The 11,999-nt window shown below is 42.1% G+C and overlaps 1 protein-coding gene across 1 annotated transcript; it reads right to left on the bottom strand.

The window, feature by feature from the left end:
* On the bottom strand, positions 1-10,058 carry LOC115685768 (protein SCAR2). The gene is made up of 9 exons (XM_030610881.2): positions 9,596-10,058; positions 8,602-8,765; positions 6,911-7,034; positions 6,707-6,821; positions 4,695-4,756; positions 1,012-4,588; positions 810-896; positions 532-636; positions 1-419 (listed from the first exon to the last, which is right to left on the bottom strand). Exons 1-9 carry the CDS (start codon positions 9,748-9,750, stop codon positions 366-368), a joined length of 4,443 nt encoding a protein of 1,480 aa, XP_030466741.2. The 5' UTR covers positions 9,751-10,058; the 3' UTR covers positions 1-365.
* Between the last annotated feature and the right edge of the window lie 1,941 nt (positions 10,059-11,999).

The following is an 11,999-nucleotide window of genomic DNA, read 5'->3' as shown; positions in this document are numbered from 1 at the left end:
TTATACGCGAACAGAGCTAAATCATCATTCCATTATATAGAACTTTGTAATGTCACATGAGAAACACTACGTATCAAAATTTATGGCACACTATACATCAACACATATATATACTAAACACAAGTACATAAATGAACCGATTACAGCACTTACATGCTGGCTTTGACAAGTCTATGCTCTTGCTTCACTTTCTGGTGCGAGAAAGGTGAGGATTGAAACCCTTTTAACATTTTCTTCTTTTGGGAGGGGGTGTGGGGAGGATATTTATACATACACGAAGGAACAAAGAAATCAGGGCAAAATAGGCAATTTTCCTCTTCAAAGAAGATGCGGCAGTAAAATTTTGCACAACGAATCAAACGTTCTCAAGAGTCACTCCAACTATCTTCATCGTCATCTTCATCACTTCCAGCAAATGCCTGCCACAATCATGACTTCTAATTACTACTAGAAAGAGGGGAGGGTTTGGCAGGAACGCGCGCGCGTGCACAGAGAGAGAGAGAGAGAGAGAGAGAGAGAGCGAAGAGGGACCTGGCGAATGGCATTAGCCTTCTCCAAAATAGCATTAACCCTCAAGTTAGTTTTAGGACCCTGAATACTTGGTCGGGTGATAGCAGCAGGCTTCAAGTTGAATGACTGGAAGAAAAAAAAAGCACAAACAAAATTCAGCAACACTATATACTGTGCTTATGATTAGAAAAAGTTACGAGAACATAGGAACACAGTGGGAATTTGTTATGATGTTAGAAAGCTAACAAGACAAGATGTAGAAAAACAGGTATGTAAAAATTTGGATAAAAAATCTGAACCTTTGTCCGTATTTGCTGTAGCAACGAATCTCTTTCATTTGCTCTTGGTTCAATTGGAGGCTTTATTCTTTCAGTAACCTTCCTCAACTGCAAATAAGTTTCATACATTGTAAAAGCATGTAGACGCTAAGAGTTGAACTCACAAAGAAAACATCATAAACGTTGAAGAAAAAATGAGAAGTTTAGCCATAATAATCATTACCATGCTTCTATCATGAGCAGCAACAGCCTCTATGAGACGTTTTGGCGGGCGTGGAATATTACTCATTGATTTTCCATTTGGTTGTACAACTTCATTTTCTGGTAGAGCTGAAGTTGCCTCCAATGCTCTTTCTCCATCTAAATTACGCAGATCATGTTGGAGATGCTCATCTTGCTTCATTTCTGATGGCCCGGATGCATTACGAGAACTCTCATGCTGTGCTTCTGATTTCTCATTAAAATTCTGCTGACCCTCATCCTTTGAAACAGACGAAGTTGACTCAATATATTGAGTAACTTCTCCCTGTGAAGATACGGGGTCACTTCTAGAGGGTCCGTCTTCAATAACTGGATGAGGTGGGAGACTGTTTGAATTGGATTGCACCACTCCTCTTCCCAAATCAAGGAAAGCATGTTCAGACACACTTGCTGAGAAGTGGTCCGGTACTTCTGTAGCCTCCATCACAGAATTGTTATCCCGAATAACGGAATTGCCATCTGTGATTTGAGTTAGAGAAGATAACGGACTGGGCAGTGCCAATTTATCCTCTTGTTCGTCAGAGTGTAGCTTCTCATTTTCCGTGTTCAGAAATGTGTGATGTGGCCATATTAATCCTCCCTCTGATGCTGACAACTGAAGTTGTGGATTTTCTTCAGCTGGTAACTGTTGTAACCATTGGAAGCATTCCTGCCCATCTTGAATTACTTCACTCTGTGAAGCAAGAGGAACGTGATGATCCTTTCGTATTGTCCATTCGGGAGGAGGTAAAGGTGCCAAATTGGGAACATCCTCGTGATTAATTTCAGCCACATCAGAGGTTTGTGGAGATATAGCAATATTGGTATGTAATGAAGCCCCTACTGGACTAATACCATCAACTTCCTGGCTAGCTGACTTTTGTAAGGATTCTGAGATAGAATGCTGGGTTGGTTGATCTTCTGGACATGATTCAAAAGCTGCATATTTTTCTTTGGCTATACTGTCCGAAGATTGTAGTTGTCCAGACAGAAGAGTTGACGATTGGCTTCTTGTTTCATCATCTTGCAGACACTCTGCATCAGATCTGTCATTTTGAAACCCCAAAGGACACTCTAAAGGAGATCCCGGTCTGCTAGAAAGAATGTTCTCCTGAACCACGAGATCTGCTGATCGCAGTTTTTCAGATTCAGGATTACATGTCTGAGGACTAACTTCATCTTCGCATGATAAATTTAAATGAAGCTCATGCGGTGGCACATCCAACAAGTGCTCTAGAGTTTCTCCTTGGTCTACTTGGTGCAAGGATGACGAGATATCTTCACTGCTCCATGGAAGATGACCTTGGGAGGAAGGTTTTGGTTCAAGCTCCTCACTGCCTAGTTCTGCATATCCTGAACCTATTGTCGCATCATCTGAAGGATGTCTGCCCAGCGATTTCTCCATAAAAGATGAGCCAGGCATCTCAGTTTCCACTGCAGATTCCGGGTGAGGGATCAGATCACTTGGGATGGAGTTGTTTTCTGCATAAGCAACTTTGGGGTCTCTTGCTTCCTCAAGCAAGTGCGACTCTTTATTACATTCTGGAGAAACTTCCTCATCTGACTCACACTCTTTCTGAGGCAAATTATCAATGTCAGGCAGTGGTTCTTGTGAATCTGCACATGAGCCCCCCACTATATCTGGAGCTGGATCTACACTAGTGCTGGCATTATCATCAGTAGCGGTAATAACAGGAGTAGGGAGTAGCAACTGTTCTATTGGAGCTCGTTCAGTCCCCACATCATGGATGTTTGTATTCTCATTAAGGATTGAGCTATTGCATGGGAAGTTAAGAGGACTGGCATCTCCTTCCACTGCTTCCATGGTCGAGGAAACTTTGACAACATCATCAAAATCCAGGGGGGGTTCATGCTTTCCAAACTCAACGTTTTCCTGTAAAGGTTGAACATCTACTTCTAGTGCATTTTGCTCATGTGATGGAGCATCATACGTGAAATCAAAAGATTGCTGTTTAATGATATGAGTCTGTTGCTCATCTTCTACGACGATTGGATTTTCCAAGTTCACCAAATCAGCTGCCGAAGGATGAACTTCAGAATTTGCACCATGCAGGTTTAACATATCTGGATTACATGCAGGTGGAGCGACTGAACTATCAGGCAGTGATCGAAGATCTGAACATCCGGACGCTTCTGGCATTACTGGAAACTGGAACTGATCTTCCAGGATCATCATATTTGAATGCCAAGAAGTGATCTCTCCACTTGTCACAGTTCCAGTGTGATCTGCACCTTTGTATTTATCATCCAATTCTTCATGCTTATAGGTAATATTACTTTCATGTTCACGGGGCAACTCGAGAACGGTCAAAGAGTGCATTAAAACATCAGATGAGACTTCTGGATCTGCATCTGCTGACTGAAAGAATGGATTGCTTTCAGAAGCAATGGGGGAGAAAGCACCATCCTGGTTCTGAGAAGCAGAATCAGAAGAAACAGCTCTCATCCTGTCTACCTCCACCTCTTTTTGGTCAGACCCTTCTGTTTCTGATTCAACTAGTAGACTTTGTCCATGAGCTGAAGGTGAAAGCTTTACATTCATATCAATAGAACATAAATCTGCAGATGCTTCCGCAAGATCACTGATTTCATCATCTTCTTTGCCCATATGTTTGGCCACAACAGACTCATGGGAGTCTTCTAATTCTCTAGTTCCCCCATGTGCAGGAAGCTGGTTATCGGTCATGTTCACATGATGAGAGGCACAAGTTTCAGTAGACGGGAATGCCCTAGCAATTCCCTCACCATCAGATGCTATATTATCAACCAAGTTGCTTTGACTATCAGAGTAGGTAAAGCTAGAACTTCCTTTAATGAGAGGAGAGTTTCCATCTTCCGAGGCAGAATAGCCTAGAGATTGAGAGTCTGAATATTGAGCTTGAAGTTCCAGGTGATCTTCATTTGTGTCGGAATCTGTCTCAATTTTTTCATCATTCAAGAAACATTGGCCATTTTTAGCTCTGTATTCATTGTCTGTTTCAGCTTCAGATTCCATGGTAGCAAGGGCATCCACGTAATTCTCTACCTCACTGGTTATCTCATCAGAATGGCAAACATCCATGCCACAATCCATCTTGGCTTCTGCATCAACCAACTCCTTTTTCTCAGCCTCATAAAGAGTAGGACTTCCATATGTCTCATTATCATGAGGTGGCTCAGGCTCCACCATTTCCTTCCCATTAAGGACCATCCCATTCAAACATTCAAGAGATGGTTTTGGCAAGAGTGCTTCTGTAATGGATGTTAAAGTGCTCCCCTTCTCTTTTGATAGATTTTTCTTTGGACTTACCATATTGACATCAACTACTTCATTACCTGATTCACAATCCGTTGTCCATCTTAAGGATGGTGGAGCAATGGAAACTTCACGCACCGTTTTACTCTCAGGTGAAGGAGTCTCCACAAACTTCCCCATATAACTTTTCCCATTTCTTGAACAAAATGGAGGTTCATTAAACTGCCTTTTCTTCAATTTCACAAGACGTGAAGGGTTACTATAACTATTCGCAATGCTCTCCTCCATAAACAATTGCTGCAGTCTGTTATATGCAAAGAAAATGAGTCACCGTGACATTCACCAGGGAAAAGGGATCTCTACAAAATAGGAAAAGGCAGTTTTCCAGAATTTTGTAGTTTCAGACTCACCTGGCATGTGATGCTGGTAAAATCTCTGGAGTTTCTCCATTTCTACCACGCATTCCTTTCTTCTACAAGGTTCAAAGAAAAAGTACTATTAGAATCATCTTCGTAGTTCAGAAGGAAATTCATATTAAGAGGAGCTGACTTTCCCTAAGCGGAGGAGAGTCCATCACAAGGAGATTTTAGAAATAAGGGAAAATTACACAAAAACATTGTGGACCATTAATGGCTGTAACAAATTGAAAGTTGGGGGTAATGTGTATCAGTCGAAAGTTTAGGGGCAAACATTTACTAACCCCAAAATTTGGAGGAGTCTTGCGTAATTTTCCCTAAAAATAATTAAAAAGTTGAACGCGGTCCCCATTTATGAATACGCGATAGAGAAGTGCTACGCAACAATAGTAACTCAAACGAATGAGGTTGCCAATTGCCAACATCAACAGCACCAAATTTTCATGAATGAATGATGATTCTCTTTGTCTAAACAATTAATCAAGCTAATGGCATAGGTGGCTCCAAGTCAACTGGCTTTCTTCATTTGAGCTGTATAAAAAAACTTTTTTGACAAAATAATCAACTGATAATAAAAGTATACTGATTGAATAAGTGTAACTTGTTACACTTCTAATAATAGAAACTCAGTTCAATCGAGCCAGCAGATGTTTCGAACTTTCATTTTACAACTGCAAGAACTTATTGCCGTGCTCTTCAAGAAGTGAAGGAAAAGGCCGCCTGAGCCTAAGTTTATCAGGCATCCTGGAGGGGATTCCACCAAGCCAAACCAAGCGCCACGCAAACTCCCTCCCTCCATCCCTTCCCCCGTGCTCTTCAAGAAGTGAAGGCAAAGGCCGCCTGAGCCTAAGTTTATCAGGCATCCTGGAGGGGATTCCACCAAGCCCAACCAAGCGCCATGCAAACTCACTCCCTCCCTCCCCTCCCTCCCTCCCTCCCTCCCTCCCTCTCAATCCCTCAACATGAACTAGGCTAATGAAAGAACTAGTTCAGTGGGTTGATCATAAATTGAGCAGCTTGGACCCCCCAAGTCAACTATTGCCAATGCTATAGAAGTTTAGTCATTGTGATTTTCATATAGAAAAGATGCATAAATCTAATAATATAACTTTGTCAACCATCATCATATCTCCAGCCTGGCTCATCTAATCACCTCTTTGGGGATACAACCCCCACCCTCGCTCCCTCCCTCCCTCCCTTCCTTCCCATGTATAAGTCCCCCTTACATCCATTTCCTTAATAATCAGTTTCAAGCTCAGTCTCAAGAAAACAGTACTGTTACCAGCCCCAGAAGCAAATCCTATAGCCATAATTACTAATATCAGGCCAAGCCTAGGATGTAAACCACCAACCATAACCAGGTCTGTCCCAGTAAACTTGGCTAGTGCTGATTTAATGGACCAGTGACTGAGTTATGGTGTTGCAGTTTGCTTTTGCCTTTCTTGATGAAGTTTGTTGCGGAGAATTATAAACATGAGGTAGGAATCTTAACACACTGAAGGTGACTGGTTGCTCCTCACATGTGCCTATACTCCCTTGAGGACCTCACACAGTAGGTGTCAAACTTGACGCAATTCAAGGAGCCAAGAAAATGCAAGAAAAGAGGGTATCCACACCCAAAGAAGAAATCATAGTCAACTGTTGAATTGAATACTGACCTGGGATATAGAAAATTCTGATACTATAGTAAGTGATATTGAGTTAACTTTATTAACCAGAAATATACATCCTAATAGTCATTGCCACAGTTTGATGATATTTTCGCAGCTAAGCTTTCCCGAAGGACTCCAATGGCACCTCCGCCTTAACGCTAATCACCCCAAAATGCAAGACAAGAAAATTCTTTGCAGATTCAGAGCATGCATTTTGAGGATCCTATTTCCAAATTATAGTAGTGAGCTTTTTGTGTTGATCCACGAATGAAACAAATAATAATTTTCTTACACAAGTTGGTAGCGCCACCATAGGTATTGAAATTGTCGAAAAGGGATTAATTAGTCACATACCTTTACCCTGCGCACTTTTCTTTCCCTCTGAACTTCACCTACTGAAGCGTCCACTCTAAAGAATGACGGATCAGTGTAACGCTTCAAACAAGCCCCAGCACCAGCAACATCAAACCTAAGGAAATCCAAGAATAAATCGTAAGATTCTTCACTTTTGCAAAAAGAATGCCATCTCAACATTTGTTTCTGATCATATTGTCATACTTGTCCAGAAGAAATAGCCGTGGCGGGCCTCTACATTCTTCATAAGAGTCCATGATAAAGCGAGGCAAGTCTCCTCGAGCAATCAAATTCTGCTGTGAGCGCATATTAGCATGCCAATCAACACCTATAAAGCAACAAGCAAAAACCATGAGGATAACTTTCAAGAAATTTTTCAGGGACAGGTACAGTCCTACAGTGCGGCCCTAGGTTGTGGTAAAATTATCAGAGACAATCCTCGGTTTTGAAAATAAACTTGACTCCCAGCCAAGATTGTTACCCCATTTTTTTTATCTTCTGAATGACAGATCAACCCAGTCAGCTGATAACAAATATTCTCACTCATTCAGTTGGAGACAAGAAAAATAATACACCCCACAAAGGGGTGAGAAGCCCCTGTTACTACAGTAGAGTACAGATGTTCCAAACAAGGAGGGTGTTTAATAAATTTCACAAAGTATAGGGAGTTGCAACTTCTATTTTAATCAGTTATTTCTTCTCAACATATGTAAAGTGATAAACTTAATATCATTCAACTCTTTCAAGGTACGATCAACTGTGGAAGGAGAAAGAAGGATAGTATGACTACTCCTTGCAACATATCGTATGTCACCATATGCATTGATCAGAATTCAGTAAGTGAAGTGGGTTACTTAAACATCTAAGGTTGCAAGTTGCGGCAGTTGAAATAGATGGCTCTTATGCCATGATAAATTGACATATGTGAAGGATGTGAAAACACTCAAAAAAAGTATATACATCAAAAAGGGTGACTGAAAAACAGTACAGGTCCACCTGCCTCAGGTTTGCCTAACATCTTTGTCTTTAACATGTCGCTCTTGGCAAAATCTTTACCGAGATTAAAAAACCAGAGGAGCAGTTAAAAGGATGTTATATAGGGATACCAACTAATGATGATTAAATTATGTGCCACCAAGCTACTTAAGTTTGCAAATTTTTGATAACGCGGGGTATCTGAACCTTTGACCCGACAATCCTGCATGGATACATGCAAACCACCGTATCCATGTGCGTGTTTGCAAATTCTTAATTTCCAAGGTAGTCTTCAATTTAAAAAAGAAAAGGCTCTTTTTGACCAACAAAAGGAGACTTCTAGGATAAAGATGAGTCCTATAAAAGCTAAGCACAAAAAAACGTATTCCCATTCCAACATTGAAGGAGCTCAATAAGATAACCATATCTGCTTCAAAGCAAATATCCTATCTTTCTCCCTGCCAATCCATACTATAACAAAAACAAAACTGTATGGCAGCAACAGTGCAATAAGTCGAAGTTCAGAGAAAAGAAGTGACTATAGTCTAACCTAATGGTATGATTGCAATGGGATACACAAGTCAAGATAGTCATATAGAGGGCAATTACTCAATTTCTATTGCAAAGGTATTTCAGAAAATTTTATAGGATCTAGCGGGCTAATTATTTGCCAGCCAATCTCCCTTTGCGTATGTCACTGAATACTAATAGCTGAGCCTTCATCATTTCTCCAGAAACAAGATCACCAACAAACATGTCACAATAATAAATTTTGCGTAAAGGAAACATACGTATGAAGTTACCTTACCAAAACAAAACATACGTATGAAGTTAATGAGTGACTGTGCGGTCAATTCCTTAAAGGTGACAACACAAATAATAAGAGCCCATGCTAAGCTTATTCAAGAGGACCATCTAACCTGGATTTGAAAAAAAGGACGAATGATTTGTTTGGGACAGCAATGCCTTCTCAACTAGAGGGAATTCTACCTCCAGCTGTTGAACACGTGCCCTGAGACTATGGCCTCTCGAAGCTGTGGCCAAAACCTCTTCATGCAAGTCGTGGAATATCTCAGCAGCAAATCTTGTCAACCACAATGAACAAAAATGTGCAGTTCTCTATCAGATGATACAGCAGTGATGGAAAAAATGACCAGACGCGCGATAATAATGTAAACATGATGGAAAATGGTCGAGATATCCAACTGTGACATAGACATCAGAAAACCATGCTTGTGAAGGAGTTTTGAATTGGTGAAGAGAAAAGCCCAATTTGGCTGATATCACATCAACGCCAAGAGATGGTTATAAAGAAATTCGAAAGATGATAAAAAAAAAAGCCACATAAATACTTGCATGTTGGTGTTACTATAGGTTGTGAGAGTGTATCTAACTTCCAATTACCATCCAGAAGTTCCCAAAGTCTGTTAATCGGAGAGGCATTGGCCAACCTCAACTAGTCCTTTCCTAGCTCAAGCCTCGAGATACACGTTTTCCCTAAAACCCAGCACCCTCGCGCATCTGTGGAAACTCTATTCCTAAATCCGGTACTCCCAAACATGGTTTTGCAAGTTCCTAACCCCTGCAACCGCACGAGCGCACTCAAATTCCACTCCGGCCACCATCTCGATGAGAACCGCTTCTTTTCGGGCCGAACCGTAACTAGGCACTTACAAGAGGAACGAAGTACCGATTCAGAGCTCATTCCCCAACCTACGACCAGCTAGACGACTAAATCTGCAGTCCGACGTAAAGAACACCGAATTTCACTACCGAACAAGCTCCCGAATCGGGAAGAGCTCAGATCAAATCCGGCAATTGCGCCGGACAACCACGACACACAGCGACTCCGCATTCCCTCAACCGACGCAATTCTAGTGAGAGAGAGAGGGAGAGAGGGAGAGAGAGACTAACTCAGCTAGGTCGCCGAGCTGGCGGAGGACGCCGACGAGGCCGGCCATGGCGACGCCCTCCAGGAGAGCCTCGGGATCATCCTTGTCGGCGGCTCGGTACAGCTCCGGATCGGCCAGGCCGTACTCGTTCCTTACCTGGTACCTCGTCAGCGGCATTTCCACTCCCCTCCCCTCCCTCCCTCCTTCCTCTCCTCCTCGTTCCCTCGCGCGACGCCGCAGCGACGGAGCTCCGAGTGTCGCCGGGGCTCAGTCCCTCTGCCCTCGTCCGCCTCCTCCGATTGCCTGCCTCTGTCTCTCAACGGCGATGTCCCTCCTCCGGCGCTCCGTCGCTACATTTTCATGGCGAAGGGCTCGCTCGCGCGCTCGCTGAGATTTGGGTCGGGGGACGAAACGAAGATGCGCAGTGGTGTGATGTCAGGGGCACACAGAGAGAGAGAGAGAGAAGGGTCACAGACTCACAGGCGAAGGCTTCTTGTTCTCCTGGGGTTTTGTGAAGGGGAAGCGGAAGAGGGCGACGTCGATTACTATTTTTATAAAAGCTCCCGATGATTAAAATAAAATAAAATAGATAATTAGTTAGGTTTTGGGGGTTTTATTTAATCCCGTTAATTAAACGAGGCGTTTCTAACTGTTGAGAACTGTGGAATAAGGAATGAAATGAAACGGTGCGTGGGGGCATAGTGGCGATCATGGTGCGCTCGTCTTGGTTTCCCTTTCCTTTCTCTTTTTTTTTTTTTCTTTTTTTTCCTTTTTTTTTTGTCTCGCTCTTTTTTATTTCTTTTTGGACATTAAAATGCTTTTTTTTTCTTTTTTACTTTCGCGATATTGTACGAAGGGCGACGAGGCAAGTGGTTTTTAAAACTCGCAACATTACGTGATCGATGAAGTGGACATCGTCCGTCTTTCATGGCGTGGCCGGGGCTGACGTGCACAAATTTTACAAATTTGTTCTTGAATTTTTGTTGTTTTTCTATTATTCATTTCTCTTTTTCTTATCTTATCCTTTTTTCACGATTAAAGTCGGCGACCCCCGCCGGCCACTGGGCAAGGGCTCGCAAGACTTGGCCAACCGCTAGCGAGGGTCGCGGCCCTCGCCCAAATTTGAGCGAGGGCCTCGAGAGGTCGCCAGGCCTTGGCCACCGACCCTTAGCAATTAAAAAAAAGAAAAGGAAAATATTAATAAAATGAATTATAAAATTTAGGGAAATTTTTAATTTGGTACCCAAAGTGAGGTCATTTTCTCAAAAAGGGATCCAAAGTGGATAAAGTGTCAAATAAGGGTCTGAAGTGCCCAATCAGTCTCAAATAAGGGCCCGAAGTGCCCAATTAGTCTCAAGTAAGGGCCTGGGTTTGCGCGGGCAGTCAAATGCTCACCGGTCGGCAAGTACGTCACTGTTCCGGCGATCGGAACGGGGGCAATTTCGTCTTTTACTTTTTTTTCTTTTTCTTTTCTCTTTTCCTTTTCCTTTTCTTCTTCTTCTTTTTTTTTTTTTTTCTCTTTTCCCTCCGCCGGCCATAGCCAGGGTCGGCGAAGGTGGCCGGCCTCAGGCGAAGGTAGCCCTCGCCGGAGTCTGGCAAGGGCTGCCCTCGCCCAACACCGGCGAGGGTTGCCTTCGCCTGAGGCCGGCCACCTCCGCCGACCCCGGCTATGGCCGGCGGAGGGAAAAGAGAAAAAAAAAAAGAAGAAGAAGAAAAGGAAAAGGAAAAGAGAAAAAAATAATAGTAATAAAAGATAAAATTGTCCCTGTTCCGATCAAGACTGATTGGACACTTCAAACCCTTATTTGACACTTTGTTCATTTTGGACCATTTTTTTAGAAAATAACCCCACTTTTAGATACCAAATTGAAATTTTTCCTAAAATTTATAAAATTTATCTAAATTAGCTTCAATTGTGTCACGTAAAATAACCAGCATCCGCATTAGCAATTTCCAGCTAAATTTGGCCCGAATAACTTCGTTGGCAAATTATCAAAGGATTTTAGAACTAAATTTGTACAATAAAAAAGTTTAGAACTTAATTAACTTAGGTTTATAACTTTTTTTGGACAAGTAGCTCTCCTGGAAGATAACAACTTCTGAAACATCTCAAGTATTCTTCGCAGAAATCATTTTCACGAATAACGGTTGGTTTTCACTCATTTAAGATTTTATAGAAAGTGTTTTCCTTCTTATTAGAAGAGGATGTCGTTTTCCCACAATCTAACCTTATAGTTTTCAATTTATGGTTTCCATAAATCGGTTTGATTTTTGGACCTAAGCAAGTCCTTAAAAAGCTTCATCTCGATCTTCATCCGGATCTCAAAGATCACCGGGATGTAAAACATTTAGAGATAATTCCCTCTCCCTAGAAAAAAAAAATCAAGGGGATTTGGAGATGCAAGACGTGCGGGCACCAGTACATT

This window comes from Syzygium oleosum, unplaced genomic scaffold (genome assembly GCF_021117445.2).
Source record: "Syzygium oleosum isolate NSW1041296 unplaced genomic scaffold, Sole_v2.1 Sole_v2.10, whole genome shotgun sequence".
Lineage (NCBI taxonomy): Eukaryota > Viridiplantae > Streptophyta > Magnoliopsida > Myrtales > Myrtaceae > Syzygium > Syzygium oleosum.
Note: the sequence above shows the minus strand (reverse complement) of the source record. Positions and strands in the feature narration are given on the sequence as shown.